Below are 25,771 nucleotides of genomic sequence, written 5' to 3'. Positions count from 1 at the left end.
GTCGCGGTCTCTTGGTTGGGGTTTGGTAGGGATCGGGCAATGACCGACTTGATGCCAGCATAAGGGATCGACTGGGCCAGAAGCATGCGGCGTGGGGAGGCGGGGCTTTGGGCGGCCTTGGGTTTCTTCGTAGAGGTAAACCTGGCCAACGCAACGCTATAGTCCGAGGATTGCCGACCGCGCTCTTGGGTGTCGTCGGCAGTAGTTGTGTTGCAGAAGCCTGGTCGGACATGGCCTTGTCGTGGAAAGTCCACGTGTCGGGGACGACGATGAAGATATAGTCTTGGTCGAAAGCCGGGGCATGTTTCATGATCTGGTGATCCAGTAAGCCGGCGATTTTGCCCGTACAGGTGAAGAGAGCGTTCGACTGGAACTGGCTGTCGCGCCTCTCGGTCATCTTCTTGCATAGGAGGTCCAAGGATTAGCGTGAATGGGAAGATGACGAAAACTTGGAAGGGTGAAAGCCCTTGAAGGGGTTTTGCCGGGAATCCCAGGACAAATAAAGGTGGAGAGCTGGACAAAGCCGCAGCAGCTCAGCTGGGTGTCGTCAAGGGCCGCAGCCGAGTTTCCATGCAGGAGGTCGCGGCCGGAGCCGATGACAGGTCCCGTGAAGGAGACAATGGGTTGTATCGTTGGGAAAGTATCCACCGAGCTGAGGTGCGAGTGACAATTCTATGGATATCGTCAGGAGGGCAGTGGCGACAGAGATTTGGAGCATAGACTCACGGTTGGTAGCTGTGATCGCGGACTATAAGCGCGGGGACGGTGTATTCTGTGATGTTATCATCGTCCGACTCCAAGCCATCACGTCGCTCGATTTCCCACGTCAGGGCAAAGGGATGAACACGGCCGACCATGAAGAACCATTGCTCGGTCCATTCCGAGAGATTATCTGTTGGTTGTATATGGAAATATTAAGGCTGAAGAAGATGCAGGTCGATGGATTGCCAGTATCTGACCGGATTGCTGCATACTCCGGAGTCGACAGCCATGAGGGCGTGGGAAGGAAGACCCTCGCTAGGGTTTCTGCGTTGAGCCCTTTGACACGATGCTCATTCTGGTAGGCGAACCTAGCCGGGCAGCCGGGCTGGACAAAGGCCATCATGGACATGTCGGCGCCAGCATTTTCTGGCTGTCAAGAGGTTGCCGCGGGAGGACGAGGTATCGACGTTGAGCTGGGAGGCCGACATCGTGAGAACATGGCAGATGTAGTCACCGTGGAAGTGTAAATGAGGGGTTACGCAGAGTGGAGGTGGGCATCCTATAAAGCAGGTTTTCTTGCTGCTCGAAAGAGGGCTCGCGGCTAGGGTCGGGGAGACTTAAGAGTCAGAGAATGCTACCTAGGTGATAGATCAGAAGCGGGGGTATGCGGGAATGAGCTGGCGAGGTTCTTGAACAGTCTCGACCATCTGGTTCTATGGTCGTGAGTGAAGTAGGGAGCCGGGGGTTGGAAGTTGAGTAGGGGTGATGGCTATGTCGCGAGAAGTTGGAGGTCGGCGAACAGTAAGGTTAGTGTGGGTAAGTCTGCGGAGAAAGAAAGTCCAGCAGTACCCTTCGGTGTCATCGTTGCATGGAGTAGATAGCAAAGGCGACAATAACGAATGAGAGTGAAGGAAAGAAAGAGGTTATGGTAGTATTGCAGGGGTCCCTTTTTGACGGTCGTCGGTAGTTGGATGGGCATTGCGTGCGGCTGAGCGAGGCGGGTGCCGACCGTGTCGAGTCCACTATTGGGACACGGTGAAGTCGGATATGGGGACGACCTGAGGAGGAGGATGCGAGTTGGTCACGAGAACTCTCCAAGAGGGTTTGCAAGTCGAGACTCCGGTGGCTAGCGACTACAAGAGGACAGGCAGGGGGATCCTGGCTGTCGCTTTAGCATGAAGGCCGTTGATGCGACGTTGGTGGTGGCGAGGGAGCAAACCTAGCCGGGTAGTCCGGTTGCACGAGGACACCGTGGACATGTTATCGCCGGCAGCCTTTTGGCTGTTGCTCGACGAGGTGGAGTGGCAGATATTGATGGAGCAACTGATGCGCAAGGTGGGTGGGACGGCGTTGGAAGGGCCGGAGAGTATGGTTGGAAGTGTGCGGCGGGCGGTTGGGGCGGCCACCCCATGTGCCGGAGGTCGGCAGTAGCCAGGATTCGCTGGAGTGCAAAGAGAGCACGGCGATGGAAGGGCCGCCTTTGGCAAAGCTGGGGTAGCAGGTCGCACGTGGAGACCAGCCGAGGGCCGGGACGGTGGACGCACATAGGGAGGGTAAATGGGGATTACAAAGGGTAGTAGTATTGCATCGCTTCGGTACCATAGGCAAGCATTATAGGGAAGAAACGCCACGGCCATGAGTAGTGATCGTTAGGAAGCTTCCCACTCGGAAAGAAATAGTGTACGCCAAGAAGCGAGATTATCCAAGTGGAAGTGCTCCGGAGCCAAAACTTTCTAGCCTGTTGCCAATCCACGCTAGTCGACGTCGAGGAGGCAGTAGCATGGCGGACAGTCCTGCAGGAAGCTAGGCGAGGCGGCCGCTCACCGTGGAGCCTGTTCGTTGTCAGTCGAGGATGGAGAAGAGGGTAGGAACGGGGAGTGCCTGTTTCGGGGTGCGGAGATGATACAGGGCAACTCCCGAGAAGGGCACGGAGCACGGGAGACAAGGTTGGGGCGGTTCGGGAGATACAGATCAGTGGCGAATGAAGCATTAACGTTCCGGCTGATTCAGCCTAAGCAGTCTGCGGTCGAAGAAACCGCATGGAGAAAGCATGCAGAGGCGATCGCAAAGTCACTGCCGAGAAGACCGCCGCGAGGCGGTTTGCGGTCAAGCAGAGCACGGAAGTCCGTAATTTGGTCAGCAGCGGAAATTCCGCGCAACGTCAGTCACCGAGTCCGCTTCCGAGGTTCGTGTTGCCTACAGAACGTGGAGACCAGGGGCAGTGGGCTCTAACAGTCCGCCCCTTCATCGGCCGTTTTGCCCCAGGAGGGGTCCTGAAGGTGACGGGCAGGGAGATAAGGCGGCGACCGGCGGTGTCCCGGGTGTTCGTTCGAAAAGGGACCGACGCTCCGACCTATCCAGCCCAAGGATACGACTTTCCAAGACCTAAGACGAACGGCGCAATTTGCAGCATCGATTGCATGGGGTTTGCCCAAGCTCCGTCGGGGACCGGTTCGGCGGCCAAGGGCACAGGTGGGTGTGGACTGTTACGGCCAGGCACATACGAGCCTTGACGGCTATAAAGATGTATTGGCACTATGAACAAAGACTCAAAGCTAAGGAGCAAGAAAGGAAGACTAGACTACACGACCGAGCGGGCCTTATATAGACACGAGGTCGCGCGTGGGCACGTGATGCTGCTTGGGCACGTGACACTGGTGAGGTGCTGCGCTGGCGGCTCTACGCTGGCGCCCAGGGTCGTGACACTGCCCCCGTCTAAGGCCTTGATATGCGTATCAAGGTAGTCAGTCGTGGCGGCGGCTTGGTTTCACGGCTTTCTCTGCTGTGTCGTCATCGTCTCGTTCCTCGCAGCCCTCCTCCGCTGCAGCACATTCGATCCAGTATTGCAGGTTGACGGGCGGCCAGCTGAGCCGTCACTTGGGCCATCGTTGGCGGGTCTTCGATTGAGGCCGACGTCTCCTCTTGCAGCTGGAGAATCGGGGTCGAGTCTTGGTCTTGGTCTTGGGTCGAGGGCCTTGATCAGGCACTTGCGATGCCGTACGGACTGACTTCCTTGTCGGGGTCCGTAGTCGAGTTTCTTCGGCATCACCTAGTCAAGGGCGAGTCGGGGTCGAATCCAACACGAAGCGAATCGGTGGGCCAAACCTCCTGATCACACACAGGAGGGTCAAGTCGACAGGCGGAGGTTGTTCCTTTCCAGTCTTTAGGAAGAGGAACGGGTCGATGCGCTGCACAGTCCTTAGTGCGTGCGCGGGTCAAGGCCGAGCCGAGCTGCACACGCAGACGAGTCGACAGGTGCCTCCAGTACCTTCGGAGGGCTTGGTCGAGTGTCCTCACGGACAGTCAACCCTCTGATCACATACAGAGGGGTCGGAAGTGATTCGCAACGCAGTCCTTAACGAAGCGAATCGGTCGGGCTCCTGATCACACACAGGAGGGTCGGTCGGTGTTGAGTCGGGGCACAGTCCTTAGTGCAACGGGTCAACGGTCGGTCGGAGTGCACGAGTTTTCAGTCCAGCGCGAAGGACCAGGTTGTGGGTGCCTATTTGTTTATCGCGGGGCACGCGAAGGTTGCCTATATTTGTTTCGCGGGGCACGCGAAGATTGAGCTTTGAGTAGTGTTACGGCCAGGCACATACGAGCCTTGACGGCTATAAAGATGTATTGGCACTATGAACAAAGACTCAAAGCTAAGGAGCAAGAAAGGAAGACTAGACTACACGACCGAGCGGGCCCTTATATAGACACGAGGTCGCGCGTGGGCACGTGATGCTGCTTGGGCACGTGACACTGGTGAGGTGCTGCGCTGGCGGCTCTACGCTGGCGCCCAGGGTCGTGACATGGACGATGGCGCAGCAGAGGCAGCGGACGGCTCGCTGCGCGGACAGAGGCAGTCCCGGAGGCGGAAGAGAGCCCGTCTTCCTAGCCGGGATGGGCGCCCGATAAAACAGGTCCGAAGTGGAATCGGAAGGCATAGGAGACGGGAGCTGCAGGCCGAAGACCTGGCGAGTGTGCTGCGCTTTTTGGAGGAAGACTTTGCCTTGAAGGAGAGATTGTCTAACGATCAGACGTGGTGCACGCCAATACCGCTCGAGAGGAAGGTGTCGACGGTGCGAGACTTCTATCAGGCGTTCCACGATGCGAGCACGTTGCCGATACGGACCTGCATGGTGTGCTACCGCAAGTGTACGAGAGGAGAGTTGAGGAGATTACATGGGATCATTGGCTGTCAAGTTGCGTACCAAAGGGCGGCCGCTCACCATTTTCATGCCGGAGTTGCTTTCCTGAGGGCGAGTCCGTGTCGGTGTGCGCCGAGTGTGGCCGATGCCTGGCGCGCAGGAGCCTGTCGCCGGCGATCCACCTTCACAGTCGCCTTGGCTGCGAGCACATGTTCCCCGATGAGCTCAAGGGACTGACGCCGGTCGAAGAGAAGCTCATCTCGCTGAACTCATGTTACGGGTTTGTCACGAGATATAGCATTCCGGGCGGGCAGAGGCAGAGCGTGAAGTATCCGAGGCATGTCAGGGCCACATCACGGTGTTTCCGAACAATGTGCAGGAGCTGGCCACAAAGTGCTCCCGCACCCTTTGCAAGCACTGGACGAGATCCACATCTCGTGGCAGGGCGCGGAGAAGCCGGCACCGAGCGACCTGTCGAGTCTCTTGTCGGTGAGGCGGCGGGTGGTCGAGAGGGCCTTGTCTGGCTGAAGCGGAACAACCCCACTACGCCGAGATCGAGATCGACGCGGCGGAGATGGAGAGCTGGGAGACTCGATACGGGGTACCGTCGTCGGTGTGCGATCGTATGGAGCGGAACGAGCCGTCTGGGTGGGAGAAAGCGCGGACGGCGCACGTTGTGCCGCCCACGGAACGCGCCGTGGACGAGGAGGGCCGGTGGAGATCGAGGAGCTCTTCGCCCTGCTCAACCAAGGACAAGAAGCCGGCGGCCAGGGTGAAGGTCACGGGCCCAACGGAGAAGGCGCGGTTCGCGATGGAAGTGACGCCTGCCCCGACCAGAACGTTCCAGCGATCAACGAGGTGACGTCTTCTGGCATGTTCGCGCTCGACGGACCGCCAGACGTCGCGGACGTGGAGAAGCTGCAGTTTGCCTGTGACGCTGTTGGTGAAGGTGCCGACGACGGCCGTGCGGGCCCGAGAGCGTGGGTCGGGTCCCTAGCCGGGGGGGTTCGGGGGCGTGGCGACGGTGGTTGTGAGCCATACATCCGGGTTTCGCGGGGGGGTGAGTTTACCGATTCCTTTGAGGCGTCCTTCTTTGCCAGGACGTTCCCGACCCTGTTCCCATTTGGCGTTGGGGACCAAGGCTGGTTGAAGAGACCATGGTCGACGCGGGAAGGTCACGGCCAACTTGCGAGGCAGGGCTGTCGAGGCAGAGGCGGCCGCGGAGACCCGTATCGTCTCGAAGCTTGAACCTTCAGGCGTGGGCCGAGATCGTGCTCCGGCGCCATGGTGGTCGATTTGCACTGCACCACATCTTCGCATTTCTCGTCTTCAACATGGGGTGCGGTCGAGGAACCGCCGGGTCAGCATGTTGAGTGTGGGAGGAAGAACTTCCGCAAGGTAGAGCGCATCGTGCGTTCGATGACCACAGAAAGGCTAGCGGCGGCGAGGGTCGAGTTGGAGAGCTCGGGTAAGACGACCGATGGTGACGTGAAGGAGCTTCTCAGGAGCCTCTCGCTTTACGGCCACCGGCAGCCCATGTCGAGAGGTCCGTCTCAATATGCGGCGGAAAATCCAGTCGCTCATCGTCGGATATGGCGTGCCGGCCATCTGGTTCACCATCAACCCGAACGACATTACGAACCCGGTGAAGCTGCGACTGGCGGCATACCGCACACGCGATCCCGACGCGGCCGAGGAGTTCTTAGAAGGCCTTGGGGATGCGTATAAGCGGGCACGGCTGGCGATATCGGATCCCATGAGCTCGGCCGTGTTCTTCCACCGCGAGATGAAGCTGTTCTTCGATCATTACGTGAAGGTCGGTGAAGAGTCGGTATTCGGGCGCATCGGCAAGTACTATGGCGCCGTGGAGACGAACGAACGAGGGCGCTTCATGTTCACGGCTTGCTCTGGCTGCACGGGAACGCGCATCTCAGCTCGATGCTTGCCGACATCCACGGGGAGGATCAGGCGGCGTATCGCGAGCGAATCGTCCGATACATCGATAGCGTCTTCTCAGAGGTAAGAATGCCTACCTAAGATGTGCCACCGGGAGCCTGAAGTACTCTTCTGATGGCCAAGTGGGGCCGGGTTGACGTGCAAGGCAGGATCTGGACCAGGAAAGTTTTTGCGCCGTGCAAGCGGAGCGATCTGTGACGGGCGGTATTGGTTCCCTGCTGGACAACGCCGCGCAGTTCTCGGCCGCGTTTATCGAGGAGGCCAACTTCTGTGCCGGCGCGACGCAGGTGCACACGCATAGCCCGACCTGTGTGAAGTATTCCTTGGGCAAAGGAGGGCGGAAGGGGACCTCTGCCGGTTCAAGGCGCCATGGAGGTTAGTCGACAAGACCGCCCTCACGGCAGACGGGGTGCTGCAGATCCGGAGGACACACAGCATGGTCAATCGATGGAACGAGGCTATTGCTGTCGGGCTCCGGCACAACCATGATATTTCCTTCATTGCGACGCAGCGCAAGACAATGGCCCTCATCTATTATGTCACGAACTACGCGACCAAGGTGGAGGACCCGGTGTGGAAGCGTGTGGCGGCCGCGGCCGAGCTCCTGGCCGCCTCAACAGGTGATGGCACGGCCAACGGAGGGCGGGACGGTGGCGGAGACGCTGCCACCGATGACCCTGTCAAGGGAACAGGACGCGACAGTTCCTGATGAGAGTGGCGAACCGCGTGTTCACGGAGCGTCCGCTATCACAGGTCGAGGTCGTCGCTCACCTTCTCGGATATCCGGCCGAGTTCACCGACAGCAGCGCGTGGGCGTACCTGAACTGTTCTCTGCTGTACTGGGAAGTCTTTCGGCGATGGCGGCATCTCCGAGAAGCCAGTGGCGCTGCGGCTATGGATGACACCTTGGATGAGTCGGTCGTCGTCGAAGAAGAAGGCCTGAGAATCTCCCACGTCGAGGCGTACCAGCACCGGGAGAGCTGCTGAAAGGCCTATGCCTGTATGACTACATATCGATCGTCAGACTGAAACGCATCGGCAACGACGAGAGCTGGGCGGCAGGGAGATGTCTTTCGAGGATGGATGGGCGCCGGGACGACGCTGGGTTCAGGTGCTCAGGCGGCCGGGCAAGCACGCTACCGTCTGCCTCGACGGCTACCTGAGCAAGGACTTCACCTACGATGACGAGTCGTGCTACCGGAGGTGTGTATGGCAACTGCTCTGTCAGCGGGCATTATCGGAGAGGCTAACCCACCCCCTGAAGGGCAGCCGTGCAGCATCTTGCGCTGTTCGTGCCGTGGGAGTCCTTCCTGGGCGAAGGAACAGGTGAGATCAACAGCATCTGGGCGCGGGCTCGAGACGCTATGGCCCCGAGAATATCATGTCTCGTCGACAACGTGCAGCTGCTTCGACGATCCGCCGAAGACGCAAAACGCGACGCCAAGCAATGGGCAGCCTCGTCCGGCGATGGCGACCCGACGGTCGCACACGTCGAGGAGGGTGGAGCAGGCGAGGCGGGCGCGGAGTCTGCAGCGACATATCAGCCCAACAGCATCGGAGACGCAACGCGGCTCATCGACGTCGTCCGAGGTGCAGTGGGAGCGAATCAGGTGACGGCCAAGTCGCCGGAGCTCATGGCAATGATACAGCAGCTCTGTCGGTTTCAGCAATCGGCGCTGCGCTCGACGGCCGAGCTCGAGGCCACGGCGCTGATCGAACGAGGGAGAGGCGGTTAAGCATGCCAGGGCGGGTATTTTCCGGGGCCGCACTACCGCCGCAGGATCAGGTCAAGGCTATCAAGTCGCAGCAGGTAAGTGCCTCGAAGGAGAGGAGAGGATGATCCAAGGGATACAAAGCACGCCCGCCGCCTGGGAAAGCGATCGCCGCGCAGCGTTGCGAAGGGTGATGACCGGTTTCGGGAGGACGAGGTCGAAATGACGATGGCCGACTCCGACGAGACCGCTATCGACGCAGGGGCGGGAATGGACGTTCAGTTTGGCCCATCAACCTCCTTCCTCGCGGCGGGCAAGGTGTTGGCAACACGGCTGACGCTGAACAAGAGGCAGTCCATCGCTTTTCTGATAATATGCCGCCAGCTCGATTTGATGCAGCAGACCGACGGGGCGATGCCTGCCAGCTGCGCCAGTTCGTCGGTGGCGAGGGCGGTACCGGCAAGTCGCGAATCATCGAGGCACTCGTCGAGCTGTTCAGTAAAAAGAGCCTTTCGAATCGTCTGCTGATCACGGCGACGTCGGGGACTGCGGCGGCGCGGATCAACGGCATCACGATCCACTCCGCCTGCGGGTTCACTAAAGACCAAGGGGCGGGGGGCGCGAACATGGTCAAAGACCTTGACGGGGTGCGGCTGCCGAAACAGGCGGAGCGGTTCATCCACGGCCAGTCTCGAATGGATTGGCAGGAGAAGGATATGCTCGTCATCGACGAGGTGAGCATGCTCGGGGCGCGGACGCTGCACGCCGTGAACGAGCGGCTTCGCCGGCTTCGCGGATCGCGGCAAGATTTCGGGGGGATCCCCATCGTCCTCTTCTGCGGAGATTTTCAGCAGTTCCGGCCGGTCCAAGAGAGGTCGATCGTCCTGCCTAGCGCGGCCATCTCGTGGGACGTAGACAACTCGTTCAAGGCCGAGCAGCGTCACCAGCACGACAAAGCGCACGCACTGTGGAAGAGGTTCACGACGGTCGTCATGCTGGACGAGCAGATGCGCGCCGCCGGCGACCCGGAGCTGCAGAGGCTGCTGAAGCGGATCCGTCTAGGCGTGCAGGATCGGACGGATCTAAACCTCCTCAACTCAAGGTGCTACCGGGAGGAAGGCGGATCCCTTGGGAGACGGGCATCACCGTGGTGACGCCGCTCAATAGGAATCGGTGGAACCTGAACATGGAGGCGAGCCTGGCGTTCCGGGTCCAGCAGCGGTCGACGATGCGCATTTTCATCTCCGAGCACAAGTGGAAGGAGGAGCTGCCGACGGAGGAAGAGGCGATCATGATACTCAACCAGGGCGACGATAGCGCGATCCCGGTGCCGGCCGTCTTCATGTTCGTGGCCGGGATGCCCATCGTGGTGAACCACAACACCCACCAGGGGCTGAAGCTAGTGAACGGCGCGAGCTACTCGGCGGTGGAGGTCATTGTCGACAAGGCGTACCGGGGCATCGGATCTCGGCCGATATGACGATCCACTTCGGGCCGCCGGCGGGGATCATTCTCGAATCGGAGACGACGAGATATCTCCACTTCGTCGGGATGCCGCCGGGCACGATCTTGTTGACACCCATGACCGTTAAGATACAGTGCCAGCGAAAAAGGCCGTGGCAACGCAACGACGTCAGCCGAAAGGGTTTGCCGTGCGCAGCAGCGTTCGCGTGCACGGACTACAAGGTGCAGGGCAAAACGCTGGAGCGTGTGGCCCTCGAGCTGCGAGGGACACGGACGACGAAGATGGATGGAACGGTGGTGCCCTCGCAGTGCGACCCGTACGGCCTGTACGTGCAGCTATCGCGCTGCCGAACTCTAGACGGCATCATGCTCGTGTCCAAGGTGCGGGACAGAGACTTGGTGGGCAACCGGGTCCCCGAGGAGATGACTGCCGCACAGGCCAGGCTCGAGGTACTGAGCGAGAGGACCGTTGAGGAGGCGTTGCGCTGGCTGGACGGTGATGCTGAAGAGTCAAGGCGGCCGCGCTAGGTGACGCGATGAAGAGTTCGGCAGGCGGGAAGAGTCGGCAGGCGGCAGACAGGGTGGGAGGCGCCTAGTGGTGGGATAAGGCACGCGAAAAGGCAACAGAAGCCGGGAAGGGCAGCGACCAACAAGGAGGGAGGCAAGGAGGGACCAATCACAAGGGACCAATCAAGGGGCGGAGAACTTTTGGGGGGAGAGGGCGGGGTCTGCGGGGCACGTTAGAAGGCCTTTCGTTCCTCAAGGCAAAGGCAAAGGCCTTTCGTTCCTCAAGGCAAACCCTCATTATTCGGGAAACTTATGGATTGATGTAGAGTCAGCCTTCGGCTGAACAAGTACATGGGTCAATGCTGCAGGACATCCACGGGTGTCAGGAATTGGACTAAGGAAGAGATGATGGCCTACCTAGATTGGACGGAGGCAGAAGACGATCGGATCGAGGCCCAAGTAGCAGCGGAGATGGAAAGCAACCGGTGGTCTCATGGACGACGTGGTATGGATGACATCTGGGGTGCGGCCGAGAGGATTGTGACGAGCAGCAACGGATCTGGGAGGCAGCTACGAGGATAGTGAGTAGCACTAATCGTGTCCTTTTGACTGTATAACTTGCAATTCAGCGCTCCTTCGCATCGTTTGGTACGAGTAACGATAGCCCCGCGGCCGGATAAGCGCCGTTGTGTGAACGGAGGCTGCAGTGGGGGGCAGAGGGGCGCGGAATTATTAGTCAGCGGCCGGGCGCGGGAACGTTAAATTCGCGCCCGGGCGCGGATCTAACGTAATCCACCCCCTTCCCGGTCAGACCCCCTACTCGGTCAAAAATTCCCCACCGACTAGACCCGCACCTTACGCGAGACAAACGGAGCACAATACCACGACATATTTACTCCAAGAGACAAGTAACTCGATTAGGACTATCTATTACACGTACGGGCAGTGTGTTCAAAGACCTGCACTTACTACACCGTGGTGGTGCACGCTGTCTTGGGACACTCAGCTCTTCTATAAGTCGTTGGTCCCGCTCCTTCTTCCCGCCGTCGCTTGGCCCGCTCATCTTCCTTTGCTCTCTGTTTCTTGACCCGCTCCTCTTCCTTTTCTCGCCGTAGCTTGAACCATTCCTCGTTCTCTTGTCGCCGTCGCTCGGCCCGCTCTTCTCCTTCTTGTCGTCGCTTGGCCCGCTCCTCGTCCTTCTCTCGCCGGCGCTTAGTCTCTCCTCTTCTTCCACTCCGTCGCTTAACCCGCTCTTCTTCTTCTTCTCCGTTGCTTTATCCTAACCGTGCCCTCTGCAACCGATAGAGTACCGCCGTCGCCAATGTATTCACGGCGCTGTTCTTTCTCTGCTTTCGCCGCTGGTTTTCTGACCGAAGTTGCCGGTTTTCGTCGGCAAGGAGGGCGGCGCTGTGCATGGCCATTTGACATCCTTTGATAAGCTGGTTGATAGCTTGTGAAACTGGCGAGTCTGTATTTTGTGGCCGGCGTTGAAGAAGCCTTTCGGCGTGAGTGGTAAGCTGGTTGACGTTATGCGGAGTCTTGGCTGCTTCCAGGCTCTTGTTGGGACTTGGTATTCTTGTCGCCGTGATCGTTACCGACTTTGTCAACCTGAACTTGTAACCGCGATAATACTCTGTTTGGGTCAAACGGAAAAAGGCCTGTTGCCATAAATCCGCTTCGGATATTCGACGGCGAAAGTGCTTGTCGGCGAGCGTCTAAGTACATGGGAAGGAAGTCCTGCTTGTCGATATGATGGATCCCAGCGAGCATTTTCTCTTGAACCTTTCGGCCGTATATGGTTTTCAACGGCGAAAAGCACCCGACATCAAGAGGCTGCAAGAGATGTGAGGAATGTGCAGGCATTTGAGTACTACGATGGAATTGGCCGTACAGTACTTGTCAAATTCCGGCGTGACGTGACTGCCGTGCCCGTCGAGAATAGAAGTCGATGCGTACCAACCGTACGGCGCCGTGTATTCGGATCAAAGACTTCCTTTAACCAATTCAAAGCAAGGTCGTCGGAAGTCCAGCCATTCTCACTAACGGCGATATGCCAGTCATCGGGCACTCCTGATTCGTACCAGCTTGCTTGGTGTAACTTGCCCTGGAAGATAACCTTCGCCGGTAAAGCCCAACCTTGGCAGTTGATAGACTCGATCACAGTAACCCATTCTCGATTTCCAGGCTGCGTGAGTACTGCCCGACCTCGCCGGTCAGACCGGGTAAGGACTCTCGCCGTTGCAGCGACTCCATTTGAAACCCCGTCTCATCAAAGTTATAGACATCCTCGTCAAGAATCCCCATTTCTGTTTCGTCGCCGCGACTCGATCGTACCATCCTTGGATCTTTTGGGGGTCTTCGCATTTGGCTCGTTGGTAGTCGTATCGGCGAGAGTACTTTGCCTTGATTTCGCCGTGGCGGCCAACAAACTTCCGCACCCAGTTTTCCCGACAGGATCTTTGCCTCGCTCGGAAAGCAATAAGTTGGCCATCCGACGAGTGTAAGCCACTGTCGGCGGCATCCCTCGCTCGTCCATCGACAAGATCCATTGTACCAGGGCAGTCTCTTCCGTCGCCGTCAACTTCAGGTTGTTCATCTGAGCGTCGCGTCGGCGAATGACACCGCGCAGTCGATCAGATACTGTCGATTGAGGGACGTCGTATGCGGCCGCAGCCTTGCGGGTACTTTTGAATTGGCCCTGCTGATAGGCCCTGACGGCGAGCAGGACCCGTTCTTCGCGTGGAACCGATTGGTCTCCCGTTGCCGTCATAGTGCTCGGTTTGTCTTGCCATAAGTGTGGGTCGCCGCGTGGAGACTTTTTCTGACCGAGTAGGGGGTCTGACCGGGAAGGGGGTGGATTACGTTATTGGATCCCAAATGGCCTGCCAGGCTTACATAACAGGCGCGGGGGTCCGCGCCTGCCCTGTCAACGGCGAAATTGGAGGCTGAAATGTACGGATAGGAGCAAAATGTGGGGCTTCTGGGTGTTGCAGTCGAAAGTGGAGGATCTGTAAATAGCTTAGTGTCGCGGCCCTCTGGTTGGTCCCTCCGGGCGGAATAAATTGCATTGCATTGGCTCCCGGGGCCAGCGACGACTCTCACCTCCACGCGGTGCTGGCTGGAAATCTGCGAATACTGTTGCCGTCGGGTATTCGCAGAGCCAAGAAGAGTCACAACCGATCAGCATTTGTCCGCTGGTTTGGGCTAGGACGGGTTAGGGCTCCCAAGCCCTACCGCCCACAAGCCACAAGGAACACTTAAAAACCATCCGACCCACGACCGCGACATCGAGCCTACACGAGATGAACAAACGGGTTGTGGACTAGGACACCCTTTGGGGCTGCGCCGCTGGAAGGAGAAAGCGCCGCGTTGGAAACGACTGGAAAGCGAAATTGCAGCAGACGAACGACAGAACCGACAGGGAACATGAAGCGAATGACAGAAAAGCACATTGAGCTCGAGGACACAAGACGCATAGCGCGCTTTCAACCACACGGAGAACGACAAGGCACTTTGGTTAGTAGGAGACTGAACTCTGCGTCGCTCGGCTGTTCCGGTTACAGAAAGGACGCAGATGGACAAACTCCTGCGAGACACGGTCGGCCTTGCCAGAGAGATCTTGCAAGGCAGCGCGAAACAGATTGACAATCTGCGGGGCGCAGCATACAATGGAAGCGACGGAAGACTGGGTGGGCGGACTGCAGCTACGACACTTTCTGTATGGCTCGAGAGGACGGACGCGCGTGTCGGTCGCCTTAGAGGACGGGATCTTGTAGGTGACCGTCGAGGACGAAGCCTACAAGTTGGCCGTTGAGGCTTAAGGAGCAAACTGGTATTGACTTGCGAACCGGCTGTGCCCCGTATATGGAGCGGATAAGGATCGAAGGATGCAAGGTAGAGGGTCTATGTAGGTAGACACGCTGCCCGCCTCTACGACATATTCTTGAATATGAATCAATACTTGACAGAAAGCGACCTATGTGGCTGTGGTCAAGCAATCGAGACAGTGGAGCACTTCCTCTTTCGATGTAAGGCATGGATCTCTGAAGAGAAAGCATGATGAAATGCAATCGAACCAAGATGGAAATCTGTCTTTCTTCCTAGGAGGAAGTCGATGTCCGATGGCGACAAATGGAAGCCGAACCTACCAGCAGTACGCGCTACGATCAAATTCGCGATGGCAACCGGGAGACTAGACACGGACCAACGATGACAGTACTAGCAAACCAGAGTGCACAGTACTAGCACCATACAGCCTCTCATTGACAGACCGGGCTTCAGCTGCTGAGAATAGGATGCTGAACACTTGGAGAAATGGGCCTTCAAGCAAGGCCTGTCAACGGCGAAATTGGAGGCTGAAATGTACGGATAGGAGCAAAATGTGGGGCTTCTGGGTGTTGCAGTCGAAAGTGGAGGATCTGTAAATAGCTTAGTGTCGCGGCCCTCTAGGGTTGGTCCCTCCGGGCGGAATAAATTGCATTGCATTGCATTGGCTCCCGGGGGGCCTAAGTCCCTTAGTCAACCCCCCGAGTACGCTCGTTCCTCGCGTAGGCTAGGCAGGGCATCGGTACGTACCCTCGCCTACGGGTAGGGGGCTGGATCGTAATTTCGCGTGCAAGGTACACACAAGCCACGGACCCCTGTAGAAACATTCAACCGTCAAAAAGTACGGAGTAGAATTTGGTCAATTCTCTACCTACTGCAAATGACGGCTAGCGAGTATCTTCACAGTTGGTTGGAATCGGTGTAAGTGAAAATGATGGTTTTTGGTGGGGCTGGGGGATGTAACATAAGGAGACTTATTGTCACGAATATCCACTTCCCGCTAGTACTCAAGCACTCAAATGCTCACTCGCCCATCGTTGAATCTCGACGGCAATAGCAGGAGCATACCGCTTATCGAGGAGAGCCATATGGCTTCCGGGGACATCAACTGTAACGTTTGCACGTGGCCGGGACGCCACACGTTTGCGTCGTTGGGCATCTTGTCTGATGGGTCCAGGGCACGCACGAACAGCGTGGGTAATGCGTCAGGAAGGGGATGTAACTCCACGTCCCAGTCCAGCAGCGTCCTGAAATATCCGCCCACCTTGGCCAGTTCCAGGTCCAGATCTCCGACGAGGCTTTCGCCGCCCATGCCCTTGCGGCCACCTAAATTAGGGCCTCCGAGACGTGACACGAGGGCCTCGGCTGGTAGCGCGTTCAGCCAGTCTGGATCGCCCCTGCCCGTCATGCTGAGATACGTGTCAACCAGGACGAAGCCCGCCAGCCGAGGCTGATCGGCAGCCCTAGCCAGCCTAGAAGCCACAGCGTATGCGACAGTGCCCCCAGCAGAGTAGCCTGCGAGTATGATTCCCGGTTTGTTGGAAAAGTGCTTTTGGATTGTGCCGGCGTGCAAGTCGGCAAGCGCACCAAGATCCTCAGGGACAACCTGCCCTTCTGGGTGTGGGAGTTCGAAGACGTCCCTTCCCCCGTTCATCGCAGACGCCAGGGCACTATACACACTGAGACTAACCCCACCAATATTGATGCGTGGGAAAAATGGCGCGATAAAGACTAGTGGCAGGGACGCCTCTGCGCCGCCACCTGATGGACCGGTCGCGAGGCGTTGAGGTCCGCCGCGTAACCTGACACGCTGGAGCCGATCTTTGGGAAAGTTGGCATTGCTAGCGCGGCCAAGGCTAGCAAATCTGCTGCAGCGGTGTACTGCTCGAGATGGGACAGCCGCCTGTGAAGGGTGGCTAACCCTCGGAATATCTGGGGGTCGACGTCGTCTTGGTCCGTAGGAGCTGGAGTACTTTCATTGGATGACATACTTCCGTTGTTTTCATTGCCATTGTCGCCAGAAGCTGATGCTTTCTCAGTGGTCGTGAAATCATCCAACTCCAAGTCGACTTCTGGCTGGGGCTGTGCTTGTAGGCGAGGTAAGAGATACTGTACCAGCGCTTGGGGGGTATCATGATCCAGCGCCAGAGTCGCAGGGAGGTTATTGAACCCGGTTAAGACCCTCAGTCTGTTGCTGAGCAAGACTGAAGTGACCGAGTCGAAGCCGAGGTCGGCAAGTACCTTATCGGGAAGCATATTTTGGCCCCGGTATCCAAGCACCTCAGCAATCTCATCTCGCACCATGCCCAGCAGAGTGTCATGGCGGCCTTCGCATGGGACCGCGGCAAGCTTGTTGCGCCATATGGCGCCTGATCTCGAACCACCTTTCGCAGATACCTTCCTGGCTTTGGATGCCGTACCGGTCGATTGCAACAGTGGAAATGGCCCGCGCAGCAGCAACGGTATAAGAACCGGCTCCGGTGGCGTCTTCGTCTGCATCTGCAGCGCCCTGCAAAACAGCTGCAGTCCTTGCTGGTCTGTAAACGGCTGAGCGTTGGCGACGCGGAGGTTGGGAACTGCCAGCTTGGCGGCCATGCCGCCATCATTCGCCCACGGGCCCCAGGCCAGTGACAAGGCGGGCAGCCCCTGTGCAACACGGAAGCGGGCCAGGGCATCAATGAAAGCATTGCCTGCGGTATAGGCCGCCTGACCTTCGTTCCCAAGTACGCCGACATACGATGAGAAGAGGACGAACGAGCGTACCGTGTCAGGGATTAGCTCGTGCAGGTTCCACGCAGCGTCGACCTTGGGACGCAGAACACGCGATACTCGTTCTGTGGTTTGTGAACCAAGGAATGAGTCATCGACCACACCTGCGCAATGGAGAACCGTAGTGATGGGTGGGTATTTGTGATGGTTTGCTAGCATTGCGGCCAGTTGGGCACGGTCGCCGACATCACATGCCTCGACACGCACTGCTGCATTTGCCCTTCTTAGCTCATCGCATAACTCACGCGCTCCCCGTGCTTCGATGCCTGACCGGCTTACTAGAAGCAGACTCTTGGCACCGTAAGTATACACAACGTCTCGGCTGAATATGGCACCGAGTCCGCCCGTACCGCCGGTGATCAAGACGGTCCCGTTGACATCGAGTGTCGTCGGGCGTTGAGTTTCTGGAATTGGAGTTTGTTTGGTTAACCTGGGAATCATGATCTTCTTACCATGTATAGCAACAATTTCCTCCTGGTAGCGAGCGCGGACGATAGTGCCTCTTCCGACTCGGTTGTTCCATCCAAGTCGACGAGCATGATCCGGTCTCCGCCAAGCTCCGCCTGAGCAGATCGCATAAAACCCCATACAGCTGCAGCAACCACATCTATATCGGCAACGTCGCTAGCTGACGTCGCCCTCTCGGTCACGAAGACGAGGCGAAAGCCGTCAGCAGCATATGCTTTCTCAACCTTCCACTCCTGCACCACACGGAGCGCCTCGGCCACAGCTTCATGGACGGTCTTGCTGACTGCTGCTGCATCAACGTTGCGTGAGCCTTCGACCCGAACAATCTCGACAGCTGAACTAGACATTGTTGCCTGAGCATACTTAGACCGAGTCTCGGTCCATTCTAGGTGGTAGAGGTCACCTCCAGCAATAGGAGGCTGCCAGGCGCGCAGCTGAACTTCGGAAACCTTGGCGACCATTACACCCGTTGACTTGTTCGTCAGGGTTACCGAAAGGCAGTCCTCGCCTATATGACGGATGTGTGCTAGAATCGGACCAGTGGTACCAGCCGCCCCAAAGACCTGGATTCCTCGGAGAGAGAAAGGCAGTCGAATGTGGCCGCTAGCAACCTTCTCTGGCGCTGCGAGGATCGGTGTATGCAGTGTGGCATCCAACACTACTGGGTGTAGAACGAAAGCCGACGTCTGACCTTGATTCTGAGGCGGGTCAATCTGTGCTATTAGGTCGCTGTCCGATATACGCCAAATGGCACGTACGCCCTGGAAAGACGGCCCATAGCTGACGCCTGCATCATCCAGGACAGTGTATGCTTTAGAAACATCCACTTCTGAGTCTGCCTTTGTGAGATCTGTATCGTTTATGAAGGAGTCACCGCCCGCGTTGGGCTGCGATGTAAACTTGAGAGTTCCGGTGGCATGACTCCTCCACTCATGCTCTGTTGCAACACCGCCAGGGCGGGAATACACTTCGACGTGTCTTCGTATCCAGTTGCCCTTGTCCTCAAGCTGTGGCTCTCCATGAGTACCCGAATCTGTAATTCTTCAGATTCTTCAACCTCGTCCTCTGCCAACGACAAGGCCAGCGGCACAACAACAACCATCTCATCCAGTATCAACATCAACTCAGATTCGGAATATTCTGAGCATTCATGGCCAGCTCGCATAGCTAGTTCGGCAAATACCGTGGCTGGGATGAGTGTTTGTCCACCAATAACGTGGTCACGAAGCCAGGGCTGCCTGGTCGTTGACAGGTAGCCAGAGCAGAGAATATTGCTTGTCCCCGGGATAGATGTGGCGCTAATGAGCATTGCGTGTCCCAGTCCAGAGGCACCCGCGTTTTGCGCTTGAGGCTGCGCTGCGATTGCTCCCATAGATAACACTGGCAACAGCGGAGAAAAGGGCAGCCAGAATCGTTGCCTTTGGAATGCATAGACAGGCAGGTCAACAAGATGCGTGCCACTACCCTCGAATACGGCCTGCCAGTCTACTGGTATTCCACGAGCCCAGAGCTGGCCCAGCATAATTAACAGCTTGTCAACTGTGCTGTGTGTGGCGACGGCGCCCGGCACATGTGGAGATAGGACTACAGACGGGCCGACTTCCACAAAGACCGAGACACGTTCGTTCGATTCGAGTTCGCTGACGGCATCTGCGAAACGGACTGGCTCTCGTACATGGCGGATCCAGTGATTCGAAGAGCTAAGCTGGGCTGCGTCGGCTCGCTTCCCCGTGATGGTGGAAATAAGCGGTATTGTTGTCGACACCTCTCCTTTCAGTGACGCAAGTGCTCTCTCGAGGTCAGAGAGTATTCCATCCATCATTGGGGAGTGAAAACCATATTTGACGTTCCTCAACACAGCAGCTCTCCGCCTAAGCCGACGAACTTGTCTGCAATGGTCTTGATAGCCTCTTGAGTGCCGGATACTACGACCGAGTTCTGTGAGTTGACAGCCGCAATAACGGCTGTGCTGCCCGACCGTGACAGCTCCTCAGAGACCTCCTCCTCAGTAGCCGAGATGCTTATCATACCGCCGGTGGGACGTAAAGTGGCCATGAGGTTGGCTCGTGCGGTGACGATAGCGGCAGCGTCACGAAGAGACAGAGCACCGGCAACGTGCGCGGCGGCAATCTCCCCAAGGGAATGTCCAGCCACCACGTCTGGACGGACGTTAAACGAATCAAGGAGGCGGAACATAGCCACCTCAAAGACGAAGAGAGTGGCTTGTGCGAAGTCCGTACGGTCTAGCAGAGTACTATCACCAACAGCGTGTACTAGTGGGCGCTCCAAGTGCTGATCCACTTCGTCACAAGCTGCCTGGAATGCCTTGGAGAAGACGGGAAAGGCAGCACGTAGCTCCTCAAGTGTGCCAATGCTTGACACCCGGCTGCCCTGGCCCGAGAATAAGCATGCAAGGCGGGGTTTATTTCCGGTAGTACTCGTGTGCCCCGTCACAACGTCAGGGTGTGGTTCGCCTTGTTCAACAGCCTTGAGTGCCGTCTGGATTTGATTGTCCAAGTTGGCTCCCTGCCGTACGATATCGTGGCTCTGTATTTGAGAGCAGATCTTGCGGTGGCAAGCGAAAAAGCAATATCGGCAGGGTCCTGGTTACGGAGGGCGCTGGGAGCTTTATCTTCTGCTTGTCCCCAGGCCGCCAGCAATGAGTGAGCCTGAGCGCGTAATGCAGCTTCGTCTGCACCAGAGATGAGCCATGGAAAGGCGTTGGAGACGTTCTTCAGTTTCGGGGCTTCTTGCTCTCCAGGATTTGGCTGCTCCAGAATGATGTGCTTCAACCTCGGAAGTCAGTAATTTCCTAAAGCGGGATGATGCGGGGTTATTACGCTGTTCGTGCCCGCAATTCCAAACGAAGACACCGCAGCTCGCCTTGGTCTATTCACAGACGGACGGCCTGGCCTTGCTGAGCAGCTCCACACCACTACCTTTCCAGTCGACATGCCGTGAAGGTTCACGGATATGTAATGACGCCGGAGCGACGCCATGGCGTGTAGCCTGTACCATCTTGATGATTCCTGCGACGGCTGCTGCAGCTTGCGTGTGACCGATGCTAGTGTGGCTCTGTGCGTTAGCCATGTAATACATGAAAGTGTCGGGCCATTGTTGCGACTTACTTGGATTTGATCGATCCAAGAAGCAGCGGTATCGAACGGCGAGTGCTTTTGTCATTACCCTCGCTATTGCCATTTCCATAGGCTGAAATCACAGCCTGAATCTCAATAGGGTCACCTATGGGTGTCGCCGTGCCATGGCCTTCAAGCACATCTACGTCTGCTGGTGATAGCCTGACTGGGCCAGAGCACTTTGGATGCACATTTGCTGAGCAGGCCCGCTGGGTGCCGTTAGCCCATTCGATGTGCCATCAGAGTTAACAGCGGAGCCGCGGATCAAGGAGCATATTTGATGCCCGTTGCGCGTGGCGTCCGACAGCCGCTCAAGAAGGATCAGGCCTACACCCTCGGACCAGCCAGTACCAGCCGCATCACTTGAGTACGCCCGGCACCGGCCATCCGAAGACAAGCCTCGTCGTTTACTAAACATCGTGAACGGCCGCGGTGTCGCCATGGTCGTCACTCCTCCTGCAATAGCGAGCGTACACTCGCTGTTTCGTAGAGACTGGGCTGCTTGGTGAATCGCGACCAATGAGGAAGAGCACCCCGTTGAGACAGCAAGCGAGGGACCATGGAGGCCCTGTCGAAGAGGTTTTAGTTAGCGCCTTGTTTGTTCCTAGTCGTTTCAGAGGTATCTTCGACAATGAACACCCGTAGCAGGTGAACCAAGTGAACAATGGGCGATCGCCGAAAAAAACAACTCTCAGGCAGAGGACATGTCATAGGAGGTTACAATTAGTAGGAGACACCTTGCCCTAATTAGGTCTAGGATATATCCTGCCGGGCTCATCTCCTGAGGTTACCACTGCAATGAAATTGTTGTAGAATACTCACAAAACAGTATGAGACACGCCCAGAGACTACGCTGCTGGATGAACCAAGTCCGAGGTGTGCTTCCAACTCTATTCAGCCGCAGAGACTGGTTAGTAAATAGGCGGCATGCCGTCAAAGGTGTCTTCGAAGAGGAATAACGCACCGTGGTTGCCGAAGCCGTTGTCTTCGTAATCATCGTACAGAATACCTACAAACACGCCGGTCTGGCTACCTTGCAGCGATAACGGAGCCATACCACCTCGCTCGACCAATTCCCACGTAGTTTCCAACAACAGCCGTTGCTGGGGATCAGTGGCGAGAGCCTCACGGGGTGCCATGCCAAAGAGGTCAGCATCAAAGTCCGCAAAGTCAGGCAGGAAACCGCCACGCTTCGTCGTTGAGGTGCCAGGCGCGTTGGGGTCAGTGCTATACAATGCCTCAACATTCCAACCACGCTACAGTATTGGTTAGTCAATTTTTTTTAAGCAGCGGAAAATGTGAGAATCTGAAAGAGTACTGACGTCATCTGGGAAGTCACTGGTCGCGTCAACGCCATCAGAGACTAGCTGCCACAAGTCTTCGGGCGAAGAGACGCCTCCAGGATACCGACAGGCCATAGATATGATAGCTATTGGCTCGACTTCACAATTCGAGGTTGTAGTAGATGCTGTATGGGGCGATGGTGGCATTTCCAGCTCCAACAACCGGTTGTAAAGGTACTCGCTCACTGCTGCCGGGGTAGGGTAGTCAAACACGAGAGTATTGGGAAGTTTGGCCAAGCCAGTGAGACTGGCAAGTCTGTCTCGGAGGACCACACCAGCCATCGAACTCAGGCCCAGGACCGAGAAGGGCTGGTCAAAGTGTCGACGAAGCCAGTCCGTGTTTGAGTCTCTCTCCTCGGGCCCAATGTCTACCACACATGCGCCCACCATTTCGGCGAGCACTAATGCCACGATTGAGTCTCTTGACTGCAACTTAGACCGGACAGTGAGTGGTCTACTTGTGTAAGAAGCCACAGCCAGCCTTCTCGGTTTACCTAAGAGAGTTCGAGGCACAACATCAATCTCGTAAAACGCTGGATGAGTGTCAAAAGATAAAATCACTCTGGTGAGGGAATGACAGCTACTTACCCGCGGGAACTTTATAGTCTGGCAGAGCTTCACGACATACGGCAAGCAGGGCCGATAGGTCAAGATCAGCATCGCCCTTCACAATAAAGGCAGCAGGTATCTCTCCAAGCAATCCATGTGGGATGCCGGCCACGACGACGTCGGCCACACCGGGATGCTGAAGCAGGACGCGCTCCAGCTCGTTAGGCAGGATATTTTCGCCCCCCCGGATAATTAGTTCTTTTTTCCGGCCAACTAAGGTCAACTCCGTCCTAGCTGTCGAGCTCGAGCGAATTGCTATGTCGCCAGTAGGAAACCAACCGTCTGAGGTAAAAGGCGCACGAGTCTCCTTGTAGTATTTGAGCATTAGACCGGGGCCGCGTATCCAGACCTCGCCTTGCTCGCCGTCGTTGACCTGGTTCCCGTCTAGGTCCACTAGCTGTATCTCCCAACCCGGAAGTGGTGTTCCACTCAAATGCTGGCCATATGAGTCACCCAGGTTGCCAATAGTAATAGCACCACAAGCCTCGGTACAACCGTAGTTGTTCAGAAGGGGAACACCAAACAATTCCTGGACTTGGGCACTCAGAAATGCAGGTGCCAGGGATCCAGCACAAATGCATGCCCGCAACCCAGGCAAAGACACAGATGTCGAATTTGACAACCTCGCCATATCAATGAACACATGAAATGTGGCGGGCGCTCCACAATGATTGCTTCCCGAGCCTGCCTGTCCAAGAGGCTGTTAAACGGTATCTGATCGGCGTCAGGGAGATAGGCGCTGGCACCCACGGCCACGGTGGCGATGATGCACAACGAATGGCCCAAGCAATGAAATAGGGGAAGCGGCCAAAAGAACCGGTCCCCTGGAGTCAAGCCAATTGCTGAAGCAACGCTGGTGACGTTCCACATCCAACTCTTCTGGCTCGACAACACCCCTTTGGGCAAGCTCGTTGTCCCGGAAGTGTAGTGCAGAAAGGCTTCCTCATCATCCCCGAGGTCGTCAATGTTGATATCGAAGGTCACGCACTCATCTTCGGCCCAGTCTTGATACCGCACAATCCGAAACTCTCCCTCCATGTTGACCACATCGGGACTCGCGGTGGTTATTATAATCATGCCTCTCTGGCAGCGGCGCGCACTGTCGCCAAGTGGCGGCCATCCGTGATGATCACGCCTGCGCCGCTATGCCCCAAAATTTTGGCCAGTTCTGATGCCGGTAAACGCGGATCCAAGGGCATCCCCACCGCACCTGCTCGCAGTATTGCGAGCACGGATTCGATGGCCCAGAGACATCTGCCCAGGACAATCGCTACAATGTTACCTCGCGCTATACCGGCACGCACCAGATGAATTGCTACACGCCTGGTTCGTTTTTCGAGGTCCGCGTAGGTCTTTGAGCATTTTGGGAGTCAGTCATCTTCCAATGCAGGTAACAAAATAGCACGTGAGCCAAGAGCCCCAAATCTTGTACTCATTGGGTCCACATGGCCCACGCTTTAAGGATGGGATTAAAATATCGCTGTAGAAAGACGTACTATTGCCCACCCCGGACCTGAGAAAGCCACCTTCTCGCGGTGCTTCTCAGCATGATGGGTTAGAATTCTTGGTATTGAGTTGAGTCGTGACATGTCTGTCTCAGTACAGAAAAGCAAGAGCGCTACGGTAGCTAGTTCAGCTGTTGACAAATTGCTGCCTTTGAAACGATTTGTGCACGAACTTTCAGTGCTGAAGATATTGACCCAAGTTCAGTATTAAATAAGAATGGTTTTGGAGTTCTGAACTTCCCCACAACCCACTGTTTCCACTCTCCATTTTCACTTTTCTCAACTCCACTATTATCCGTCTATCCATTGGTCCAAGTAGTAATGTGGCATCGGAATTGGTGCTGTATGTAAGTCGTCCAAGAATATCTCGGACCAAGAATGATATTCGAGTAGCCTTGGCTCTAGCGGCTAGTTCGGACTCAGATTTGCTATGATACAGTAGTAGGCAAGCCGGGGGTCAGTTCAGTAGTTGGTCAGTGGTGACGTGAGCAGTTACGTCAGTGCTCACGTCAGTACTCACGTCAGTACTCACGTCACATCAGTAGCGGGGTCAGTGTCAGGATAGTAGTCAATTTACCTCTGTCGCGCCTATTGTTAGACCCGCGATGGCACTTAGGAATGCACAATCGAGATTGCGAAGGTAGTCAGATCATCTTCGTCGTTAAGACCGAGGTTATGATTCAAGACCAAGACTAAGACGCGCCTATTGTTAGACCCGCGATGGCACTTAGGAATGCACAATCGAGATTGCGAAGGTAGTCAGATCATCTTCGTCGTTAAGACCGAGGTTATGATTCAAGACCAAGACTAAGACGCGCCTATTGTTAGACCCGCGATGGCACTTAGGAATGCACAATCGAGATTGCGAAGGTAGTCAGATCATCTTCGTCGTTAAGACTGAGGTTATGATTCAAGACCAAGACTAAGACGCGCCTATTGTTAGACCCGCGATGGCACTTAGGAATGCACAATCGAGATTGCGAAGGTAGTCAGATCATCTTCGTCGTTAAGACCGAGGTTATGATTCAAGACCAAGACTAAGACGCGCCTATTGTTAGACCCGCGATGGCACTTAGGAATGCACAATCGAGATTGCGAAGGTAGTCAGATCATCTTCGTCGTTAAGACCGAGGTTATGATTCAAGACCAAGACTAAGACGCGCCTATTGTTAGACCCGCGATGGCACGAATGCACAATCGAGATTGCGAAGGTAGTCAGATCATCTTCGTCGTTAAGACCGAGGTTATGATTCAAGACCAAGACTAAGACGCGCCTATTGTTAGACCCGCGATGGCACACAATCGAGATTGCGAAGGTAGTCAGATCATCTTCGTCGTTAAGACCGAGGTTATGATTCAAGACCAAGACTAAGACGCGCCTATTGTTAGACCCGCGATGGCACTTAGGAATGCACAATCGAGATTGCGATGTCCTAAGTGCCATCGCGGGTCTAACAATAGGCGCGTCTTAGTCTTGGTCTTGAATCATAACCTCGGTCTTAACGACGAAGATGATCTGACTACCTTCGCAATCTCGATTGTGCATTCCTAAGTGCCATCGCGGGTCTAACAATAGGCGCGACAGAGGTAAATTGACTACTATCCTGACACTGACCCCGCTACTGATGTGACGTG

The 25,771-nt window shown here is 56.4% G+C and overlaps 4 protein-coding genes across 4 annotated transcripts; 2 read left to right on the top strand and 2 right to left on the bottom strand.

The window, feature by feature from the left end:
* Positions 1-6,399: 6,399 nt before the first annotated feature.
* On the top strand, positions 6,400-9,989 carry HRG_09746 (PIF1-like helicase domain-containing protein; the record flags this gene model as incomplete). The annotated part of the gene is made up of 10 exons (XM_044868217.1): positions 6,400-6,668; positions 6,776-6,860; positions 6,947-7,084; positions 7,131-7,172; positions 7,216-7,417; positions 7,483-7,715; positions 7,909-8,000; positions 8,062-8,528; positions 8,864-9,611; positions 9,677-9,989. The coding sequence occupies 10 exons, from the start codon at positions 6,400-6,402 to the stop codon at positions 9,987-9,989; spliced, it is 2,589 nt and encodes an 862-aa protein (XP_044716798.1).
* Positions 9,990-10,060: 71 nt separating this feature from the next.
* On the top strand, positions 10,061-10,501 carry HRG_09745 (PIF1 protein; the record flags this gene model as incomplete). The annotated part of the gene is made up of 1 exon (XM_044868216.1): positions 10,061-10,501. One exon carries the CDS (start codon positions 10,061-10,063, stop codon positions 10,499-10,501), a length of 441 nt encoding a protein of 146 aa, XP_044716797.1.
* Positions 10,502-15,320: 4,819 nt separating this feature from the next.
* Positions 15,321-15,959, bottom strand: HRG_09744 (thioesterase domain-containing protein; the record flags this gene model as incomplete). Its single annotated transcript, XM_044868215.1, has 1 exon — positions 15,321-15,959. One exon carries the CDS (start codon positions 15,957-15,959, stop codon positions 15,321-15,323), a length of 639 nt encoding a protein of 212 aa, XP_044716796.1.
* A 4,317-nt stretch (positions 15,960-20,276) lies between these two features.
* HRG_09743 (AMP-binding enzyme domain-containing protein) lies at positions 20,277-23,669 on the bottom strand (the record flags this gene model as incomplete). The annotated part of the gene is made up of 15 exons (XM_044868214.1): positions 20,277-20,328; positions 20,383-20,431; positions 20,482-20,606; positions 20,671-20,827; positions 20,890-21,006; positions 21,154-21,247; positions 21,502-21,569; positions 21,644-21,935; positions 22,002-22,017; positions 22,186-22,423; positions 22,517-22,555; positions 22,611-22,844; positions 22,911-23,015; positions 23,298-23,331; positions 23,382-23,669. The coding sequence occupies 15 exons, from the start codon at positions 23,667-23,669 to the stop codon at positions 20,277-20,279; spliced, it is 1,908 nt and encodes a 635-aa protein (XP_044716795.1).
* Positions 23,670-25,771: the final 2,102 nt, after the last annotated feature.

Source organism: Hirsutella rhossiliensis, assembly GCF_020360975.1.
Source record: "Hirsutella rhossiliensis strain HR02 chromosome Unknown scaffold00013, whole genome shotgun sequence".
NCBI lineage: Eukaryota > Fungi > Ascomycota > Sordariomycetes > Hypocreales > Ophiocordycipitaceae > Hirsutella > Hirsutella rhossiliensis.
The sequence above is the reverse complement of the archived record's forward strand: the minus strand, read 5'-3'. Positions and strand labels throughout refer to the sequence as shown.